The following is a 24,878-nucleotide window of genomic DNA, read 5'->3' as shown; positions in this document are numbered from 1 at the left end:
CAATATTGTATATTTGTCTCAGACGTTTTTGGGGCCAACGAGAATCTTCTGAATTATTATTCTGCTGACAATTCTTTGGTGAATGATAATGATGGATGTGAGGAATTTGATTCAGCTGGAGAAGTTGCGTTTGCTAGAAGAAAACTGATCATTGGGAAAGGAAAGGATTCAAAGAGATCATCACTTTTTAAATATGCATTCCCAAAGAATGAACTGGAGAAATGGTTACTTTTTCAAAATTGGTGTGCTCATGACGAAATAGAGACCACCAAATATACCAGCTTCAGAGGACTGGACTGAGGGTTATCAAATTATTCCAAAAGCATATAATTTTGATATATTTAAAGTAGCCCATGAACACCCCCATTGAAGGTCACTTAGGAGTTAATAAGAAAAATGACAGAATTATGCGACATATCTTATTGCCAAAAATTAGGCAAGATGTTTCTCAGTTCTGTAAAACATTTCGTGCCTGTCAATTGGCTGGAAAATCTAATAAGAAAATTCCTGTTACTTTTTTAAATATACACCAGCTTTCAAAGAACACCTAAGTCGTATATTTATTAATTGTGTTAAGTCAAAAAGATAACATTTGTGTTTAAGAACTTTCCCGTGTCATGTAATTTTATTATCACAAGGTTAAATTTATTTATTGTGTTGTATATTGTCATGATTATTAAAGTTGTTTAATACTTTGTTCGGCCTCGAGACGTTTACCTCCTCTTTCAGCTTCGATAATCACGTGTTATTTCTCTTTCTTGGCTTCCATACGAGTTTGTTCTTTCTCAACTTAGAAACAGGCTTGCTCTTTTTGGGCTTAAATACAGGCTTATTCAAGCTCTATTTGTTTCAGTTTTGACTGGATTTCTAGCTTGTCTTTATAATTCAACTCTGACTGGCTAGTGGAGACACTGGAGTATTCCTGTAATGCTTCCCCAGGCAACAGAACATCATCATCTAGTATTCTAATAATATGATTTTGAGTTCATTTTTATCATTGATTTTTTATTTCTTAACCTCTAATTCACTTTTGTTATGTCGTTGTAATTGTTCAAGTGAGGATGATTCATGAAAATCTCGATAATTAGATGTGATCAAATCTTCTTGATATTGATAAATATAAATTGAATTAATATTTGAATTTTAGTTTAGAACAAATGTTGTCTCTAATTCAGATTTCAGACCCGAGACCCCAATTTATTATGTTACTTACATTACGTATTATGATTTCAAATAGCCGGAAATTTTACTTTTAATTTAGGAGTTAATTGAATGTTGATACATATAAAATTTATAATATTTGCCAACAAGATTGATGCACACAATTTCTTTCTTAACACAAATATATTTTAATATAAAAATAATAATACAATTAATACTAACGGTTATTACAAATAGCTATTACAAATAATGGTTTATATACAAGAGTTTTACAAACTTGCAAACAATACTCAGTCTTCTATCTGGTCTGGAACTGAATATTTTATAGGTTAATCTAAAGATGACCTAAGAAGGTCGAAATGTTTCTCACTGCTTTATTAGTAAAAGTGTTAATAACCATACCAGCCGTCCTGAGATACATTGTTACACTTCGCTTAAGCTAGTTAGCTGTCTATTCTTGGCTGGCTTTACGCCGCTTACCAGCTGACTTTTTACGGACGAAGATATTTAATATCCTCGTATAAATATTAACATCAGAAGTTAATTCACTTAAGTTAAACGCTCCGTAATGTTCGAAATCAATAAACTTCCCTGGCCAACTATCTTTAGTTTTCCGATTAATAAGCTTTCATCACCGTCATAACTTCCGAGGTATACTGACTGTAGCGACCCAACAAAATATTAAACTGTCACTCTGCGTGTTGTGATGGCTATTTGTTATACTCTTTAGGCAAGATTCTCGTAAATTCAGTTATCTCAGCAATACAGGTATTTACATAGATATATACTTTGTTGATTCTTGCGCTCGAGAATCTTAAAAGATTCATAGCACAGGTGGAACTTTTGCAATTCTCATTTGATAATGTAAGTTACACGCATTTGTGAATATATATTTAACTAAAACAAACATCATTGTATTAAAATAAACACATTATTTTTCTTAAAGACCCCATATTGAAGTATTATATTTCCTCGCATTTTAACAAAATAAATGTTCCCAAGCTCAGGAAAATACGCGTTTTTCATGGTATACAATTTGATAAATGATTTCTAAACCTAGTCTAAGATTACCATAAATGCTTACTGATAAAGGGAATATAGACATAATACGTACATTACTTGTTTTTGTCTTTAATATGGCAAAACAGTTGTTATATATAAAAATATTTGAGAATCATTTCAAAATATTTCAAATGTGTCAAATATTAACTTAAATCTGTTAAAATCACAATAGAAAAAATGTTCGAGTGTTTAATTTTCAATTATGTAATTCAATAATGCTTCTACTCAAAACTTTTGAAAGTTCAAGGTTTTTGTACTACGAAAGTGAGCTCTCTAGTACACAACTCTCCAAATCTAGAAACGGCTATTATGCACAGTCTTTTTAACGTAGAATAATAAATGAAAGATTCCCCTGTCAGTGCGTGTGTACGAGCAGTTCAGTATACGGCGTGGGTCTTGAGTATACAACGTTTTAATAAATACCAACATTTAGCGCAACAATAAGTCTTCTACTGGTATTTAGGTGTTTTCTGCTGTCCCTCCAAATATAAGGGACCTACTTAATACTGTACAATTGCCTGAGTAGCTGGTAGTCATTTTAAAGTCTGCGTGCGCGGTGAACATGCTTAATTCGTGTGAAAGAAGCGTTCATTAACTGCTTTTTTAAGATCCGTCAATCTAACAAAACAGGTTTGATAATATATTTGTTAGGATTTAACCTTAAACTCTTTATAGTACTAATGTGGATACTAAGTACATTTAACAGCACAAACCATTCTATTTAATCTAATTTAAAAATAAGCTGTACAAAGCCTTGACTCAAACTGTATAACATCATAAAGAACTCGTAAACACATTCACAAACAATATTCATCACTATAAGTCAAGGTCTAGCATCTCATTAAACAAAATAACACCAAAGATGGTCTTTTGTTATGGTTCAAAACCCATATCTTTGTAATTTCAAAGTAGCTGAATAACAGGTTTGTGTGTATAACGGTCTGATTGTGATACGAAAACGTTTTGTTTGTTTGTGATTAAGCACAAAGCTGCACAATGGGGTATCCGTGCTCTTCTAGTGTTATAAGTCCGCAAACATATCGCTGTGCCAGTGGGGATATAAAAAGGTTTTAAGTTATTTCAAAGTAAATGTGACACAATATTCATGATTTTTAAAGATGAATGTTAAGTCTTGCCATCTTGGTATGCAAGTTTTTATGACAAGTCATACTTCTGTATGGCGAACTATATCTACAAGAACGATGCTGAGTTCTGAAAATGTTAGATAATGATTAAGGAAAATATTTCTAGAATTCTACATCTTCCAAGCCAGTTAGATCCCAAGAAATGTGTGACCTCGTGATGTACGAAATCGGGAAATGGTCACTGAGTAGATTGAAATCAAATGCGGAAACGAAAAACAACATTCCACAGAAATTACTACGCGCGATTCTTCCTGTTAACAATGTTAAGAAATTATCTAATTTTTGCATGTTATCCCCTAAATAAGAGTCTGAATCTATGTATACTCTGTGATAAAGAACTAGTTGGAATGATTTTTAGAAAGGTAGTTTAGGAAGTGCTGTAACAAGACACGTTTTAAGACTTTTTCTAAAGATGTACCGTCGTGATTTGACCTGACAATGGATAGTCAACGCGGTTTTCTTCATCCATAAAGACAACCTATGCGCATAATTAATTAATAAATGAATTAGGTCGGCTACAGTCACTGTAACAGTTTAATATATGAAATTTTTTTATGCTTATTTGATTTAGAAATATCAATCTCCTCATTTCAAATACGAAAGAAAACTGAATATTAAAAAAAATCACTTTAAGTCTTATAATTTTCTGTGAGAACTATTATTCGATATGTAAAGTGGTACGAATGTCAAAACAAGAAAGAAGCAAAATAAAAACTATTGTCAACGGGTTTTGTAATTAACAAAAGTAAGATAAACACTGTATATTGCTAAACTTTTTTGTAGCATTGGAATATTTTCAGGTTCAGAGGTATTTATGATAGAAGATACATCACTCCATGGAAGTATTATCTTTATGCACATGAATATAAAAAGGAATATACGAGAAAATCTTTATAAGAAACATACCTTTATACAATATTGGAGATTTGTCGTTTACAAATACATTAAAAAGAAAGTTCGTATTTTGTGTAAAAAATAGCTTTTATTATTTCTCTAATAATAACTACGTCATATAACTTTGAAAGACAAATTATTCAACACGAAAGTGAAATATATGTTTTAGAGATAATCTGACACTGTCAAACGTAATCTCTATGTTATCATCTTATCTCCTGGGTTTTTTGTTGAATTTCAAGAGTCGATGTTTAAACATCAGAACGTGTGGTTTGTCTAACGTTAAGCACGCCGTCGTCAGTATGTGAAGGGCACGTCGTATTAACATCTTATTATGCCTCTTCTGGGGCTAGTTTTATGTCACTCTTTGGCGAGAGAAGTAAAATCTGTTTAGTTTTCAAAGTTGGTTACGCCCTTGGCGCCAGGGTGGATATCTTTCTCTCCAAGAGAGTTCTGGCATACACCTACAAAGAAACATTCACACGAAGCGGCTGTCACATTGTAGTGTATCAAAGTTGTCTTTCTGGTTATTACCCGAAACCAGAGTCGCGCTAACTTTAGCGCTGGCAAGTGCTACCCTCTGGAGGAAAATACATAAGTTGATTATCTTCTTTGTGGAATTATGTAAAAATATTTCGTGCAATATAAATAGTCAGTTAACTGTGAATTCTTATTAATTTTTCTTTATTAGAAATTTGAAACGTATAAGAAATGGTTTTCTCTTGTTTCTAACTTCAATAACAATACAATGTTTCTTTAACCCTACAATTATCCACTAGTTTTAGTTAAAGACTTTCTTTTTCTCAGTTCACCTGCTCGAACACACTTTACTGCTGAAGACGTCATAGTATATTACATAATCAACTTCACTATATGCTGAAATATAATTTATCTAACCATGATGAACAGGACGACTCGAAAGTAACGCTACATTCGGACGATATCTGATAACAAATCTTCTTGCTGAACACGGAAAGATGGTAATAAAACTTGACATAAACATTTATTCGGAGTTCAACTACCTTTTGTAAAGTAGACGAAAGCCCTGTTAATTCTCAGTAACTAATGAATATCGGCTAATATATATAGTTCAAATACAAACCGATAATGAATTCCTCGTACGTCCTGCTATTGCTACAATATATATAAAGAAGTTATAAGTGCGAATAATAGTGTTAGAACCTAATTACAATATGACATATCCATTTGAGAGTTAGTGATAAGTTTACGGTTTTACAATGCCAGAAATCTGGAGCTAGATTTTCCACCATAGATAGAGCACAGTTAGCCCATTGTGGATCTCTGCGCTAAAATCCAGCAACGATACGTAACAGCTTATTTCAATTAAACAACAATATCACTTCCCTAAACTCTTCCGATTTCTAAATACCACTTTGTCATGATGGTATTAGACTTATATAAGTGTCTAATTTTATAATAATGATGACGTGAAATATTTTTAAGTTTGAGAGAAAAAGCAACAACAGCACTGGTATATACACACACAAATATATAACAAGCATTGCGATTCAAAAAATAGTTCGTGTCTGAAATACAATTATGATCAGAAGGAGTATTTTACAGCAAAGGAAAATCGCATATGAACTTAATCTTATATTATTATAAATACTGAAGTATTAGAAGTAAGTAAACTAAGTATGCATATAATTTGATAAAAATAAAACATTGCGGCGCAAAAGTTTAAACAAAATAGTTTCTGATAGTACAAATATTTTCAGTCCTTCTATTATATTGTCTTCTATATTTGTATGTAAGTTAAACAGTTTATCAGTGCAGTTATTGTATAAGTTGTATCTTGTTGTTAGAGTAATGAATGTAACATTATCCACTCTGTTATTATGCATTTTAAGGACAGCTGAGTTCAATCCTTCGCTATTGGTCTAAACGATACCATCAGGTTGAAATAAAAAAATATTGATTAGCTTTATGTTTTAATTGTTATCGTGATGCATTAAACACGCTAAAGTTATTCATTAGCTGTGTGACTCAACTGTTGTCGTGCCCTATTAAATATACTAAAGTTGTTGATCAGCTGTGTGACTTAATTGTTGGTGGTGAGAGTTAACATTCAATCAGTCTTTCAAATCGTAGTCTAAAACATAGTTCAATGTTATCTAGCAGATAAGGAATATCACAGAAACGGATATGATGCTGATTTCTAGCTTTCGAATCGCTATACCCGTAGATACAAGGAAACTAATCAAATATAAACTGCCATTTTAAGTTGTATAATAAAGCAAAAATTACCAATATAACCAATATAATTACCAATATTTTCAGTTAACATGTTTCCAAAGACAGAGAGTGGATTTTGCTGCTTATTCTTCTATAGAAGTGTTATTACAACTTACTTTTAAAATCGAGAAGTTATTGTATCATAGGTCTAGGTGAATTTCACTATGTTGCATTACATATAAAAGACATAATCTATGTTCAGAAGTGAGTTCAACAGATTTGTTTGTTTTAAATTTCACGCAAAGTCACACGAGCGCTATCTGCGATAGCCGTCTCTAATTTAGCAGTTTAAGACTGGAGGGAAGGCAACTAGTCGTTACCACCCCCAGCCAAATCTTCGGTTACTCTTTTACCAACGAAAAATGGGGTTGACCGTAACTGAAAGGGCGAACATGTTTGGTGTAATAGGGACTCTATCCCGCGACCCGAATCAGCTGACCATGCTGGTCCCGATTCAAGAGGTTGCTGTAATATCAAAATCGCAATCTGGTTCTACAAATGGGTTCACCAGTTCGCTTTGTATATCAGTTATAAAATTTGGTTTTACAAGTGGATTCATCAGGTTGGTATACATATCAAATACAATATATATTTTTAATAGATTGTTTAGGAAGAGTATTGATGATGAAACTTTGTAGAATGGACAGCAACTGCCTGTTGTTGAGACACAAGTGTAGAGGACGACCTGAAAACGAAAGGTGAAAGGTCGTCGTCTACACTTGTGTCTCAACAACAGGCAGTTGCCGTCCATTCTACAAAGTTTCATACAATATATATTGTTATGATTACTAAAGAGATAATTTGGTCTTACAAGTGAATACACGAGGTTGTTATACATATTAAATATACAAGTAGTTTCACAAGTAGGTTACCAAAATGGCTATATATATTAAAGACACAGTATGGTTTTATTGGTGGGTTAAGCCAGTTGTTAAAGATATAAAAAACACAATATTTTTTTTACAAGTGGGTTTATTGCATTACTATAATATCAAATAAACACAGTCTGGTTTCACACGTAGACTCAACAGCCAGTAATGCTTATCAAACACACAGTCTCTGGTTCTACAAGTATATAATCAATATGTTCCCATGTACTTCAAAGATGCAATAGGGTTTTTATAAGAGTTTTAACGGGTATATATATATATATAAACGACACAATCTTGTTTTATGAGTAGGTTTTTACGGTTACTATACTTAATAAAGAGACACAGTTTATTTGTAGAAGTGGGCTCATCAATCTACTTTGCATATCGAAAGAAAGCCAGGTTTATCATAAGGTGCTCAATAGCTAAGATACATATTGAAGAGGCAGTCTAGTTTTAGAAGTGAATACGCCACTTTCTGCACATATCAAAGACACAGACTGTATTTACAAGTGGGTTCAACAGACTGATATACAAATCGAAAACACAATTTTGTTTTACAAGAGGTTTTATCGGATTACGGTAAATACCAAAGAGTGTGGTTTTGCAAGCGGCTTCCCCAGGTGATATGTTTCTCAAAGACATAGTTATGTCTTACATGTGGCTTCAGAAGATTGCTATAAACATCAAAGACAATCTGTGTTAATAAGTAGATTCATCAGGTTCCTAAAAATATAAAAATGCACAATTTGATTTTAAAAAAAGGTTTTAAAAGAGTGTTCACAGTTTCATTTTAGAAGTGAGCCAGCAGACTGATCAGCATATCAAAGATACAAGAGGCTTACCATTCTGCTATGCTTATCGAACGCTCGATTTTATTTTAGAAGTGGGTTTACTATGCTGGTATATGTATATATATATTAAAGATACAGTCTCGATTTACAAATGGATTCACCAAGCTCCTATACATATCGAAGACGCGCTCTGGTTTTAATCGTGGGTTTATCAGGTTGTTATACGTACCAAAGACACATTTCTGTTTTATATATGGATTCGTCAGGTTGCTACAGACGTCTTGTTTTCAGGTTGGTTTTCGAACTGCTATGCTTATCAAACATACAGTCTGTTTTTTAAGGAGGTTTCCCAGGTTGCAGTACACATGAAAAGCACTAACTCTCTTTATAACCAAGTACAGCACATTGCTATGTATACCAAAGACACAATGTGGTTTTATAAGTACGTTCACCAGGTTGTTATCTGTATCAAAGATACAGGATAGTTTTAGAAATGAGCAAAAGATTACAAATATATAAATCATACAATTTGCTCCTACAAGAGAGTTCGCTAAGTTACCTTTCATGTGAGGCCGTCTAGTTCCTATACACATCAAAGATAGTGTGATTTTTGCAGTTGTACAAACGGAGTCAGCAGTTTGTTACATTTAGAATTAAACACGGATTGTTTTCACAAGAGTGTTTACCAAGTTGCTATACATATCAAAAACACAGACTGGTTTTATAGGTGGATTCATGAGGTTCCTATACATATGAAAAACACACTTTTTTCAGTAAGTGGTTTAAAGATTACTATACATGTCAAAGACATAATATGATTTTTTAAAACTGAGTTTGCTGGGCTGTTAAACATATAAAAGGCTCAAGGTTATTTTAGATGTGGGTTCACCAGGTATCAAAGACAAAGTGTTGTTTTACAAATGAGTTCACCAAATTGCTATACATTTCAAAAGACACACTGTTGATTTACAAGTGAATTTATCTAGCCATTATTCCTCTCGCTCACTTTATGTACCATGACCATCTAGAGGGTTGGTGAAAATGGTCTTTCACTGATTTCTCTTTTCCGTTGCTCTTACAATTTCTATAGTGCTAATAATAGTTTCTTGGCAATTGTTGACAGTAGCACCTGTCTTTGTCTTCCTTTTGAACTGATATTCTTCCAGTCATAATGATGTTTTCAATCTCTTCTTTTCTCGTGATATGTCCTGCAAAACTCTGTTGTTCCTGTATTACATTTTCCCGCAACAATCGCTTTGTTTCGGCCTTTGTTACTCATTCGTGTGTTCCATGATATTTTAAGTATTCTAAACATGTTTATTCTTGACATTTTACCACACTGATTTCCCGTTGCCCTCAGTAAGGTGAGTTTAAAAAGAGGTCAGCACCGCTCTCCTCAAAAAGATCATCCGCTTGGAAGCAACCGTTGTTTCTGAGGTCATAACTCTTCAGCTTCCTCCACCGGTTTTCCAGGCTACTGTATTATGACAAATAGGCACAGTTTGGTTTTACAAATGGCTCACGAAGGTGATGTGATTATTTATTTAAGACAAAGTCTTGTCTTACAGGTTGGTTCACCAGGTTACTTTACATGACGAAGACACATTCTACTTTACAAGCTGGTTCATCAGTTTACGAGTCGAACGGCTTAATTCACCTGGGCATTTCGGGTCTAACATCTATTATAAAATGAACAATTGAAATTTAGAACTCAATGTGTACTAGTCTTCTTCTTTTTAGTTTTAACTACAAGTTTGAAAGAACGTTTTTAAGGTCTAGTTTTATGAACTAAGTAAAAAATTGTTTTATATTTAAGTTGATCATTTCAAAGTGTTTGTGGTTATGAACAAGGCTTTTAACTAGATTGAAGAGGGAAAAGCATATTGTTCCTCGTTGGTACAGCGTCAAGTTTACGGATTTATCAAGCTAAAATCAGGGGTTCGATTCCTCTTGATGGACTCAGCAGGTAACCTGCTGTGGCTTTACTATAAACACACGCAAAGGATTTTAGGAGAACGCGAAATATAAAAAATAATACTTAACATTAAAATAATTTTGGGGTCTCATCATGTCGTTTCATAGGCGACTTGATCTTTATGTTTTCATGCAAAATAACATGAATATCCGTTTATTTCTTCACCTACTTGAGATATGTGATTCTTCAATGGATATGTTGAAGCAACTTGCATATACGTGACTTGCATCACTTTTAACGTCAATACGTTTGATTATTTTGAATAACTTTGTGTAGCTTGTGTGGATATCTTTCTCTCTAACACTGTGCTCGTGAATTCTCATCTGTCACAAGGCGCACATGTTGTTCACCACGCCCGTGGTACGAATTTTTGAAGGTCTCTTTCTGAATGTTCCTGGGTCCCTAAATTTATCAATTTACGTTTTTAATACAATTAAAAGAGATATTTTATCTTGTATGTTATAAATATTTAATTTGAACACATCTTTATATTTTATGTGTATGAGTATCTTGCCTTAAAAAAGGTATTCCCAAAAACTTTCATCATACAATGTCAAAATGTAGTTCTGATACAGTTTGTTCCACCGCAACTAAATAACGGTTGTGTCGCCACGTGACTTTCTGATTTACATATTTAAAATATTTTAATATAATTTACCCAACCCTTTGAAGTCGATTTCACAATTGGCATGAAACTTTTATTGATTCTCTCATCTTAGGCGATTGCATAACAAGCCTTCCTGTTACAAGCGGGCATGTATGATAAATCCTAATTTTACTAAGCTACAAAGAGAACTGATTTCTACAATTTACTTATTGGTAAATCGACCTTTTTCGTGTTGCTATAGCATAGTTATTGCCTTATTTTATAGTTGGATATGGTTCGTTTTTTCCACCACAGGCTTAATCTGATGTTTCTGCTTTTCAATGTTCCAGTTATTACGTGTTTCTCTCATTTAGATGATTTGGTTGGTTAACCCACAGGCTCAACCGCTCTCTTTAGCAGCTTTTTCTAGGTTACTATAATAGAAAAGGCATCTTTTATTTTTTCAATTATTCTGACACTTATTCGTCATTAGAATACAGTGTTACAGGTAAATCTTACTTCCAAACATACCAGTTAAACAAACGCATAGTATTTGTTCTAGCTACTTAGATCACTCTTTCTCAGATACAGCTACTAAAACAGATATACCAGAGGCATGGCCTAATTTTCAAGTTGATCAAATCGTACTAACGTTGGTAAATTAGCATATACTCGCTTTCCTTAAATTATATTATATTATTACATTTTAGCTAAGTTTCTACAACATAAACAAAATCTGGTTTTCCAACTGTTTCAGATAATATGCTTGAAACAGTGTTTAGCTTACCAACTGTTTATGAGTTTGTTCCAGGTCGTTTTACAAAATTTTCTCCCGAATGCTCTTCCAAGCATATATTCTAATTTTATAGATGACCTCGTCAGTTTGCTAAAATGGGTAAGTATTCTGATTTTTCAGTGGGGCCCGGCATGGTTAAAGCACCCGACTCGAAATCCGAGGGTAACGGGTTCGAATTCCCTTCGCACCAAACATGATCGCCCTTTCAACCGTTGGGGCGTTATAATGTAACGGTCAATTCCACTATTTGTTGGTTAAAAGAGTAGCCCAAGAGTTGCCTTCCCTCTAGTCTTACACTGCTAAATTAGGGACGGCTAGCACAGATAGCCCTCGAGTAGCTTTGTGCAAAATTCAAAAAACAAAATAAACAAACAAACAAGATAACCCTCGTGTAGTTGTGTGCGAAATTAAAAAGTAATCAAATAAACCTCATATTTAGACCAAATCTGACACATGATTGTAGACTGTAAATATCTACCAATGTAGCAAATTTGAAAAATGAAAACAAAAACATCCATGGAAGTAAAGTATGTTTTACTACAAAATAAAATTTCCCTACTTTCGGTACGAAGAAACAACAAGAATGTGTTTCTAACTGTATTGCCTTGAAATTTGGAACATAAAGTAAGTGTGCATTAGTGCACATCCATCGAAAATATGTGTTAGTTTGAGCTACCACAATCTCAGCTACAGAAACCCATTTGAAGTGAAAATGTATCTCAGGACGGCTGGTATTAGTTTTAACACATACTAATAAAGTAAATAACAACGCTTCGACCTTCTTAGGTCATCTTTGTCAGTCTGAAGACATACTACTTTGTCAATCTGAAGATGACCTAAGAAGGTCGAAACGTTGTTCTCCGCTTTATTAGTAAGTGTTAATACCAATACCAGCCGTCCTGAGTTATATTTTTATCATTCCTGTTTATTTATAACACAGTGTATCCAGCAGATTGTTTTGGTCACACGACACACTAGCGTGTGTCTTGATTATAACAGTTAGAGGTAGAGAATAACAACGCTTATAATGGCTACTTCATCAGAAGTGACCAACCCGTATTTCTATATCAACCACCCTTAGGTGAAATCCCTCAACAAAGTTTCTAACAGTGGGGTTGTTCTCACAGCTTTTGTAATGGAATATAATTTTCTCTCCTAAATTCTGTGTAAAACCCAATACATTATTACAATTAGTTAAACCACATGACATTAATAAAGAACAAAACTACATTATACATTTAGTGGTTGATTATATTTATGTTTACTAAGGTGGATGTACGGTTACACCCTTGTGCAATGTCACATATAAAAAAAGATGTACCTTGTATTCATAATTAATGTTTCGGAGAGCAATCGGACACAAATTAGCAAATTTTTTTAAATAAGCAAAACCTGAATATGTGAAATACACACACACACGCACACACACATATGTGATACGACTTAAACTATTACAGTTGTATCATTTTCAGTATCATGAGAAGCAGATCGTTTGTGAAATGATGACAATGTGACAGAATTGTACTCTATAACAAAGTGTTTGTTTCTATATCAGATTATATCAAAAATCTCTTGTCAGTTTCTATGCAAAAGGAAAAACAATTTACAAAACATCTGCTCAATTTTCCACCTTTTATGTTCTCTACACATCAACAAACTAAAAATCGACAAGGATTAGTTTACCAAAGGAGTAGTAAGAACTTGAAAGGAAGACAGGAAGTAAGCCTACAGTGTTAAGCAGTATTTAACGGTCCTAAACAAACTGAACTCAAACCATTTTAAATGAAGGCAGTAAAGGTAAAAAAACAGAACCGGTTAATCTCCAAATTTATCTTAAATTATACAATGGGGTACCTATGCTGTGCCAACCGCGGGTATTAAAACACTATTTTTTACGTTATAAGACCATAGACATATCGCTAAGCCACTGGAAGTTAAGCACAAAACTACACAATAGCCTATCTGTGCTTTGCCTACCACGGTAGTTGAAACCCGGATTCTAGTGTTGAAAGTTTGCAGACATACCACTAGTATAGTAGGTTTCCAGATCTTACGGATATTAAAACATATTTCCCCATTTTATCGACTTTTAAGTATATCCTCCATAAAATGACTCTTGACCCCAGAATACACGTTGTTTTTTGTATTTTTTTACAAGAAACTTCAATCACCATAGCATCTTACTAGTTTATATTAAATTAAATATGATGTACTTACTATTTGATCTGGGATTAGGTATAGTCTAGTGAATAGCGTACTTGGACTTTGAATCCGAGTTTTTAATGGTGTGCCGCAAAAACATGCACCGTGCTTTGGAGCCATGGGTACACTATAACATTGATGATCTAATATCACTGTTCGGTTAGACAAGAGTAGTCAAAGAGTTGACGGTAGGTGTTCAAAACTTGCTTTTTTTTCTCTAGTCTGTTATCAGTACAAAATTATGGAAGGCTATGCATATATAGCTTTATTATGTAGATTTTAATGAAATATTTGAAACAAACAAACTATATGATGGCACAAAAATGAAAAGTGTACACAACCAGTTTACAATCACTACACTACCAGTTTATAATCAGTTTATAATCACTCTATAAAACAGATGCATGTATTGGATAATGCAAAATGTCCTAATATTTAATATTAAAAAAATAAATATATGGTTTCAGGGACACTTATTGAGTGGATTACTTCATATGGTGCGGCATAGTCAGCTGGTTACGGCACTCATCTCGTAATCCAAGGGTTGCGGATTCAAATTCTCGTCACACCAAACATGCTCGCTCTTTCAGCCATGGGGGCGTTATAATGTGACGGTCAATTCCATTATTCGTTAGTAAAAGAGTAGCCCAAAAGTTGGCGGTGGGTGGTGATGACTAGTTGCCTTCCCTCTAGTCTTACACTACTAAATTAGGGACGGCTAGTGCAGATAGCCCTCTTATAGCTTTACACGAAATTCAAAACAAACCAAACAATTATGTTATAATTTAGTAAGTTTATGTTTTAGGTATTCGTACAAATTTGTCTCAAAAGGAACTGAAATTTTGGCCATAATCTACCAGATAATTCATAAACTCGTTGATAGGCAAATAATTTATAATTAAAGATGAATAGGAAAACATTTTTAAGTGTCATGATCCCATTCATTTAGGCCATTCAAAATTAACTTCAAGAACGTGGTTTTCAAAATATTCAGTAATATGTATTATACATAAAAAATGTCAGTTGGCGAGGTATAGGCAACAGCAGGCAAAAGTTTTAAGCCAACTATTTCCCAACTGCAACAAGAAAACAACAGTTATAGGTACGAACGGTAATAAAATAATCATCTCTACAGTATCACACAGCAATAGTAGTCAACAGCTGTGTTCGAATTCTTGTATATATATATATATGTATGTATACGTTAAATGTCAATATGGCGTTGTCATATTCAGTAGTGGTTTCTGCTCTATGTCTGCTTGCTGGGTACTCATTCACAAATAAGTACGCTACCGATGTTTCACTGATTCTATATCTTCTCATGTGCAGAACGACTTTCACCTGGGAGCCGTTTGGCATACAATCTGACAGTAACCCAGATACTCTACTTACAGTCTTCATACACAAGGAACATGTTAAGTTATGGAAAATCCTGCACTAGCGTTTCAAACTCAAATTTATATTTGCTACAGTCACAATTCCATATGTATGGAAAGGTTGTATTTTTACGTATGACTGATATTCTTCAGAAGAGATTTTGGTATACTTTTCGGTTAAAAATATTTCATTTATTATTGCCTGTATAATTCCCGTTACATTTTGGGTGTATGGTGTACATTATATTTCCAAAGGACATGACGTTACACGTCAGTAAGAGCTATTTTCCGATACCTTTCTATTTCCGAAGTGTTTGCCAGTCAGTGGACTTCTAAATCACCTTTGATGTGTATAGACAAGAAGGCATGTAGTTAGGATGAGTTGAAATGTAACACTTTAACTTCATATGCTACTATACTTTCAAATATTCATACATAGCTAAAAAATGTTTATCTGCGCGAGAGGTCCCTCATTTCGAACAGGTAGACTAGCGGAAAGATTAGTCAACAGAATCTTCTGTACCCTCTTCAACTACCCTAGTCAAAGAGAAGGTTTTAACCATCTTATAAAGAACTCAAGATCCAAATACAAGGAGTGCGTTTTTGTGGCAAAGAGATTCAAATCGTGGGCCATCATTTTGACAGTTTATACACTATATATGTCAAAAATATACTTTTCCAGCATGTTTCAAGGTGTTTTAACACTTTGAAGCTGTTTACTTGACTCTAAAATTTTTGTTAGAAACATGGATAAAAAGTTATAAAATATAAATTCTTATTCACATAACAAAACCATTACAGTACTTACTATTAAGAAACAGTTCTGTATTTTACCAAATTCTTCCAATAAGAACAATATCAAAATTTACTATTAAGCAACAGTTCTGTAATATATTTTATCAAATCCTTCCAATAAGTACAATATAAGTAGTTATAGTTACTATTAAGCAACAGTTCTGTGTTTTACCAAATTCTTCCAATAAGAACAATACCAGTATTACTATTAAGCAACAGTTCTGTATTTTACCAAATCTTTCCAATAAGAACAATATCAGTAGTTACTCTTAAGCAACAGTTCTGTATTTTACCAAATTCTTCCAATAAGAACAATAAGAAGATAAACCGAGCGGGCCAAACTTCCTTTTTCCTCTGTTATTACCTTATCAGATCCAGACATTTCACGCTTCTTCAGGGTCTAAACGAGGCGTGCAAGGTGTTAGAGAAACACTCCCACGAACACTAGACTTTTAGTTGCTTCTGCTGTAGTGTCGGCTGTCAAACACTGGCAAGAAAGATAAGTTGCCATTGAAAATTGCAATTATTCAGCGGAAGTAAAACTGCGCTTGTCGCGAAAGCAATCGAACTGAGAAGATATAAAAAATTAGCTGCAAGAGTCAGTACTTATCCAATAATTTCATGTAGATAATGATGCCCGAAACTTACAGGATGATAAATTGCAGTGGGCGCTGACGCGTGAAAGTAAACACTTCAGAAATAAGACTGAATGGTTGATGAATAAAATTTATTTGGAACATATGAATTAAAATTTGTATTTATTATGTTTCTTATAAAATCTTACAACAATATAGCACGAGTAAATAACACAATGTTTTTTTGTTCTGTGTACAATACGACATTTAAAAATTTATATTTTCATGCTATACCATCCCTAGACTTGCAAAACGGCAAGCTGAAAGGTTTTAATGTTGAAACCGGGTTTTCATAAGGTTCGATTTATTTTGAATTTCCCACAAAGCTACACGAGGGCTATATTTGCTAATCGTTCTTAATTTAGCAGTGTAACACTAGAGGGAAGTCATCACCACCCACCGCCAACTCTTAGGCTACGTTTTTGCCAACGAATAGTGGGATTGACCGTCACATTATAACGCCCCCACGGCTGACAGGGCGAGCAAGTTTTGTGTGACGGGAATTCGAACCTGAGACCCTCGGATTACGAGTCGAGTGCCTTAACCACCTGGCCACGCCGGGCCGTTTCGATAAAGAAGTACAATAAATATATACTAGAATATTTAGGTTGCTGTTATCAAAATAGATTTAATGTATATTTATAAAAGTACACAGTTTAAATATTGAAAATGTCAATACAGAGATAATCTTACAGTATTACAATAAAATAGGATATTTTGTGATATAAAGATTTTAAGACTTTTTCATGTTTCGGTTCCTGCACCAATTTCTTTTTTTTACTTTTTGTCACAATTTTCATTAGATGCAATAGTTACGTTTTTGTTTTCTGGATAAAACAGATCTAAGCCAAGGATATTTACCTGCGTATCATCAAGTGGATTCTTGAACTATACTAAAGTTTATGTTGTAATCATATGTTCTGTCAAACCAAGGAATATAGCACCATCTTGTGGTAATTTCGATATTAAACTTTTTGTTTTATTTTATGCTCGATTAAAATTTACAGAAAGATGTTCGACACTGTAAATGAGAACGGAAGCAGGCTTTGCATTTACTGTACGTTTCTCCGATGAATATGTAAGTTTATTTTTTTTCGAACTAACCTGTAAGAAACAGTGTAAACATACACTGTTTTGGAATGCTGGTGAAAGGAGTAATGTTTTTAATGAACCTACAATCTTAACATTTCATAATTTTCAGAAATATAATTATCCATTACATTTTTATTGAAAAACAAATATGTTACATAATGTACGTGTTTGTTTAACATGAGAAACATAGGTTAAGAACACATGTATTACACACGTATTTGCACATAAATTAATTCTTTTTCTCTGCTAGGTTAGTTATTAAAACAACAATATTTTAACAACTTTTCAAGATGGATTTTGGTATGACCATTAATTTATGATATTAACATAGGTTTTAGCAACTGAGAGGTTAGAATGTATTTTGGAAATAAATCTCCATAACCATAGCAACCAATTTCATTATTTTGCCTAATTGTGGAAAATTAGCATCTCATAGATGTTGGCGTTCTTGAGCAAATGCATTTTCACTAAGACCTTTTTCATGAGGGAGTCTTTAAACTAGTAATATTTTCTATGTCCTTGAAAATTGTTATTCTTTTATAGCTCGACTTGAATGGTTCCAGAAATTAGAAACATGCGTACTGGAAACTCTGACTTCCTGTTTTAATAACATAATTACACTGTAACGACAAAAGAAAAACAAAATGATTATTCTGCGTTTGGATTTCATTAGCATTTTATCAGATTTATCACACGAAAAATAAGCCAACAATTTTTAAAAGGCGGTTTTAACGTGACTTGATAGCAAAATGTCTTAGCAATCTCTTATTTTACTAGTCTATACTCTTTCCTCGCTAGATAGATCGGTTTTTACATATATTCTGGAATGAAAACGCAGACACAGGTTTCCACCTTAAATTATTATGTAAACTGTCTGAACACTATATTGGAATAAACATATGAACATGCATGTATAAGATATAACAGTACTGAAACTGATATATAACCTTTATGATGAATGTCACGTTCACCTTGGTACCATTAAGTTACCCGTTTATAGTATTGAGATTCAACACATTTATTCTACGGCTTCTTTTGGCAAAAAAATACGCTTGAAATTTCGTAGTTATATCTCCACAACGGATCTAAAGGAGCCATTGAAGTCAATCTAAATTATTTTTTTAATTACGTGGATGATGATAATACATGTATATAATGTAGCTTTTATCAGTTTTTTTTCTACTCAATTAAACCAATTATTAAAACTTTCGAGCAATAAAAATGCATTTTAATTTACTGTTAAGGACTACCATATAATTTACAGTTTTTCTAACATACAACAGGAAAACAATCTATTAAGCAAAAAAAATTAAAAACACGTATAAAGTTGTACTAAAATTTAAATAATTAGAAGCCTGTACAGATGCCTTTAAAAATTTTAAGTGAAATCATGCAATAACGTTTTCAGTTAAAGTGTAGTAGTTTAAAATATATTCCTCCTGTTATAATTGCTATTGAACGAATATACTATCACTATCACAGGTCTTGATTGTCATATTTTAAGCTTGTTTGTTTTTGAATTTCGCACAAAGCATATTGTAAGCTATAATAACAGCGTTTACTAAATAAATACACTCTATTTAATTAGCTCTTCGAATATGGGCTGGCGTGTAGGGCTACGGAGCTGTTGGTTTACGTTTCCAGACATAGTGCAGCTAAATACATCCCGCACTTTATTCAAAGGGCTGCATAAAGCCCTCATGGTGACTGGTTTGTTTAGATTTTTTTGTTTTTTGAATTTCGCGCAAAGCTACAGTAGGGCTATCTGCACTAGCCGTCCTTAATTTGGCAGTGTAAGGTTAGAGGGAAGGCCGCTAGTCATCACCATCGACCGCCAACTCTTGAGCCACTTTTTTGCCAACGAATAGTGGAATCTACCGTATCAAAATAAAGCCTCCATGACACATGTTTGGTGTAAAGGGAATTCAAACCATTGAATTTCATATTGTGATTACAACACCCTAACTACCTGGCCATGCTGGGCCTCATGGTGACTGGTGCTACTGACTCAGTGATTTCACTCATCTTTTATAAGTCGCTATTACATCAAAACTTCCAAATTCATTCACGAAATACACCATAAAAACGTTTGTATAGAAGTTAAAATATCCACTTGCAAAATATAATGTATATATTTTTCAACATAATTTTACACAAGACTCTACAAAGAGCTATTTGTGTGTAACTGTTCCAAATTTTTAACTAACTGGGTGGAAGGCAGCTAATTAACAACACGCTCTTCCATGTTTTTGGGCTGCTTTTGTCAACACGCAATTGGGATTTGATTGTCATTTTTGTAGCAGCTACGAGATGCGAACTTTGAATGCTTGTAATCACAGTCCCATTCTTCTAATTAGGTAAAGTTTGAAACGTATGAAGAAAACTTCAAATAAATCTCAGTATAAAGAACAAAACGTGTATGTCAATATCAATGTATATAACCAAAACTCCCGTTCCATTTACTAAATGGCACCACAAAAAGAATGTATAAAAAAATCCCAATTTAGGTGTTCAAGACTCAGACAAATAGAAAAATAACTAGTGTTTGCAAAAACCATTTCTTTATAATAAAACCCATTTTCACTAGGAATGCACTTAAAGGTTTGATTATTGATTTAATTTTTGAACGTTATACTAAAAAAAATATTTTTTTCAATAAATGGTATTACTTTTACTACATAAAATATTACAGCTTATATCATTAAAATTTATGAAAATTTTGCGCTTTGTACATCGAATTATTTTGATACAATGAGTTACATATGAATGAATAACTTTTCCTGATCAATACTTCCTAGAAAGATATTTTAAAAAATATTTGAACGATATATAAAGAACTACGGTTAGTGATTACTAGCGCAAATAGTCGCCTGCAGGATTTTGTTGTTGTTGAATTAAGCACAAAGCTACACAATGGGCTATCTGTGCTCTGCCCATCACGGGTATCGAAACCTGCATTTTAGCGTTGGAAGTCCGCAGACATACTGCTGAGCCACTGTGGGGCCATCTGCAGGACGGTATATATGTTATTATATATACATACAGATAAATTTAGGTAATTTAAAGCGCAGTTACAAATAAACATGGTATTCGCATACTTAAGGAAGGAAAAGAGAGTTGTTTAGGACAAAAAACCTCCATTGCTTCAGTAATACGTTTGAGAGCTTATAAAGCTAAAAATGGGGTTTCAATATCGTTGTTGAGCACATCACAGATAGCCCATTGTTTAGCTTGGTGCTTAACGACAAACAAACAGTTGTTTATAAAACACGTTATGCAGAAAATAATAACGCGCATCGGTATATGAATAAAACCATGGGGCAGGCGCTCTAGAATGTTTTAGCTTTCCAAAATCAAAACTATTACTATAAAAAATAGCAATGACCGCTCAGCTCATAGTTTATGTAATTCCGCCAAGTGACGATTTGTCAGATGACCTGAAACGCGAATGATTAGTTACCGCGAACAGCAAGGATAGTCTGACACAGATGTTACTTCCTAAAATTCACCTGAAATAATTGTTTTCAGGGTAATTTGTTTAGTGTTTGAAGTACCTGACTGAAAATTACGTATTTCTCAAGTTCTTTCTGTACATACTCAGTAGGAATGAAGAACCGACGGGCTACTCCTTTCATTGCCCACATACACACACACACACACACACACAGTGGCATAGCGGAAGTCTTTGGACTTATAACCCTAGAGATCGAGTTTCGATACCCGTAGCGAGTACAACACAGACAACCCATTCTATAGCTATGTGCTTAAATAAAAAAAATAAAAAAACATAACACACGATCCGAGGAAACCATCTTTGAAACTTAACCAAAAGCTAGTTCCCTTTATTGTGGTTACCATACGAGTTGCTTATTTTAAAGGCGCCCAGTTGCGCAGCGCTATGTCTGTGGACGGAAGAAACGGGTTTTGATATCCGTGATAGGCAGAGCTTAGAATTACCTTGACATGGCCAGGCGGTTAAAGCGCTTGACCTTCCATTCCACAATTCGTTGCTAAAAGAGTAGCCCAAAAGTTGGCAGTCGGTGGTGATGACTATTTGCGTTCTCTCTAGTCTTACGTTGCTAAATTAGGGATGGCTAGCACAGATAGCCCTCGTGTGGCTTTACGCAAACTTCCAAACAAGCCAAATCATTCACTCAGTCGTTTCTTTTTCAATGAATATACCATTCAACTTTTAATTTAATTTGAGACTAAGTACTCCACGATTGCGGTAACCAGTATCACCAGATCGTAACATGTTTTGATTGTCTTCCGTTCATTACATGGCTCTCCACATCAATGAAATCTCTAGATGCTTTCATTTAGAACTCTTTATATTTTATGAACAACAATTTGTAAATATCGCCAGAGCAGAGACTGAATGACAAGTTATTTACATTTCAGTTCATATGACTGATCATCAAATGCCTGATTTTCACAAGAATGATCTGAGGTTGGTTTGTTTGCTTGTTTTGGAATTTCGCGCAAAGCTACACGAGGGCTATCTGTGCTTGCCATTCCTAATTTAGCAGTGTAAAACTAGAGGGAAGGCAGCTAGTCATCACAACCCACCGCCAACTCTTGTAGCCAACGAATAGTGGGATTGACCGTAACATTATAACGCCCCTACGGCTGAAAGGGGGCGAGCATGTTTGGCGCGACGGGGATACGAACCCGCGACCCTCAGATTACGAGTCGCACGCCTTAACACGCTTGGCCATGCCGGGCCTCTGAGATTGGTGACTGACTTTAGTTTATAAGAATGACTTTTAACTTGTGGTAATTTTAAGGTTACAAACCATGATTATCCTTTGATTAATTTGTACAACTGCACAGAAGAGCTTTCAGTACAGGTTCTAAGACAGCATCATGTACATAAAATTTGCAGATTAGAGATAATGTTTCGAATAAATTTACTTTGTATTGAGTAGATTAACCTCTAATTAAATAAAAAGATATGAAATACTATATTATCTTGTTAAATTGGCGCATCCAAAAGCTTTATTAAACTTAATTGTAAATTATCTATTAAATTAAAATTAGTCCATAATTAAGTAAGCATGACGTAACGAGCCTAGTTAACTGAGAAGACGGTGAAACCTTTATAATTAATTCAATAGGCATGATACCTTAGTAAAGTGAGGTGAATTAAAGCCCTAATTAATAGAAATGAAAATCCTAGCGAAAGGAATAGTCACAAAACCGATATTTAACTTTGTAAATATAAATTTCTTGTGGACATGGAACCTTTGATTAAATCTCTGGATCAAAATTACTAAAAAGTGAGCAGACTTACGACTTTTACTTAACTTAGTAGACTTAAATATTTATAAAGCAAGTAAATAACGAGAAATCAAACCTATAATTAACTGAGAGCCCGGCATAATCAAGTGATTAGGGCACTCGACTTGCAATCTGCGGGTTGTGGATTCGAATCACCGGCCCACCAAACGTATTCGCCCTTATAGACGTGAGAACGTTATAATGTGACGGTAAATACCATTGTTTGTTGTAAAAAAAGAAGCTAAAGACTTGGTGGTAATGACTAGCTGTTTTCCCTTTAGTCTTTCACTGTTAAATTAAGGACGGCTAGCGCAGATAGCTCTCATGTACCTTGGCTCAGAATTTAAAACGAACAAAGAAACTAACTGAGTGAGTAAATGTGAAGTAACTAAGCCGAATAAAACACGCAGAGAACCTTGTTTACTTAGAATAGATAACATCCTAGAAAAGAGAGTGGGTGTCAGAGAACCTTATTTACTTAGAATAGATAACATCCTAGAAAAGAGAGTGGGTATCAGAGAACCTTGTTTACTTAGAATAGATAACATCCTAGAAAAGAGAGTGGGTGTCAGAGAACCTTGTTAACGTAAAATAGATAACATCCTAGAATCTTGTTAACTTAGAATAAATAACATTCTAGAAAAGAGAGTGGGTGTCAGAGAACCTTGTTAATTTATAATAGATAACATCCTAGAAAAGAGAGTGGGTGTCAGAGAACCTTGTTAATTTATAATAGATAACATCCTAGAAAAGAGAGTGGGTGTGAAATTCCGAGTTAACTTAGAATGAATGAAAAAAACCTTCTGAAGTGAGCGTACATGAAACCTTTTGTTCAGTAAGTAGACTAAAGGTCTTGTTAAGAAAAATACATATTGTCATTAAATTTCCAGTTAATGATCGTAAACATGCTACGGGTAGCTTCATAAGTAAATATAACCAGCGAGTAGTTACACTTAGTAAAGTGAAAAAAAAACAATGTTTTACTCTGAATTGAGTTAATAGACGTGACTCTTCTCTTTATGGGTTTAGAAGTAAGTCTGTTTCATTGTAATCAAGTACTTAGTGTCTATGATCTTTTTTACAATATGTAGTGAAACTATTTTAGAGTTTTCACATTGAATACAGTCTGAATCACAGTGTCTCAGATTTGTATTAGTTCGAGTATTCTATTCTAAACTTCCAAATATGTCTCAACAGTACATTACTATAAACTAAATCAAACAGTTTTGAGTAACTTAAGAAAAGCATGCATCCTATAAATAAGATCGGTAGGCTTAAGAGCAACATTTGATATTATGACAACATGTTTGAATTGGTATACTTTATTATGAATAATCTTCAAAGCTAGAATTATTTCGAGATATTTTTGTCTTTGTGTTATTGAAACTAATTTTATATTACTTAATTTGTGCGTATGTAATAAAGAAACTGCTTGTCTTAAAGTAATTAGACATACATCTTTTTTTTTCCTTTTAGATTCATGGTTTGAGGATACTCAGGCTTGGTTTGAAGTTAATCACAAAACTACACAATGAGCCGTCCGTCCTCTGCGGACCACTGGTATCAAAGCCCGGTGTCTAGCGTTGTAAATCCTCAATGTATTTATGCACGTGTTTTCACATATGTCTATAGAACCTCTTACATAGTTTACATAAAACAATGTATATTTTTCTCATTTGGAAATATGATACCGAAAATATATTAAGACTCAATTAAAATATCGTTACAATTTAGAAGAAGTTAATCTGTCTAGTGTGTCAACGTTTTTAATATAATATTTGATAAATGTGAAATGCACAAATTATATCATGCAGTTATAAAGTAATTACATTTTATTTTTTTAATGTGTTATAAATTATAAACCTCTTGTTAACGATTGTCCACTGTTGCAACAGTTCATTCCTCCTAAAGTAGATGTATATTTTACATGTCTGGTAAGGTTTGTTTTGTTTTGAAATTT

The 24,878-nt window shown here is 33.7% G+C and overlaps 1 protein-coding gene across 6 annotated transcripts in view; it reads right to left on the bottom strand.

Annotated features, from left to right (window-relative positions):
- The window catches only part of LOC143241031 (transmembrane protein 45B-like), a 242,523-nt gene that overhangs the window by 59,377 nt on the left and 158,268 nt on the right, over positions 1-24,878 (bottom strand). Inside the window, exon 1 of one of the 6 annotated variants that reach the window (XM_076484467.1) lies at positions 16,276-16,450. The exons of 3 other annotated variants lie outside the window; for them this stretch is intronic. In XM_076484467.1, the coding sequence (XP_076340582.1) occupies positions 16,276-16,293 (18 nt within the window). In that variant the 5' untranslated portion in view covers positions 16,294-16,450. Of the gene's footprint in view, positions 1-16,275; positions 16,451-24,878 lie in introns of those variants that run through there. 2 more of the 6 variants (XM_076484466.1, XM_076484455.1) reach the window with 2 other exon arrangements.

The sequence above is a fragment of the Tachypleus tridentatus genome, chromosome 13, assembly GCF_004210375.1.
Source record: "Tachypleus tridentatus isolate NWPU-2018 chromosome 13, ASM421037v1, whole genome shotgun sequence".
NCBI lineage: Eukaryota > Metazoa > Arthropoda > Merostomata > Xiphosura > Limulidae > Tachypleus > Tachypleus tridentatus.
Note: the sequence above shows the minus strand (reverse complement) of the source record. Positions and strands in the feature narration are given on the sequence as shown.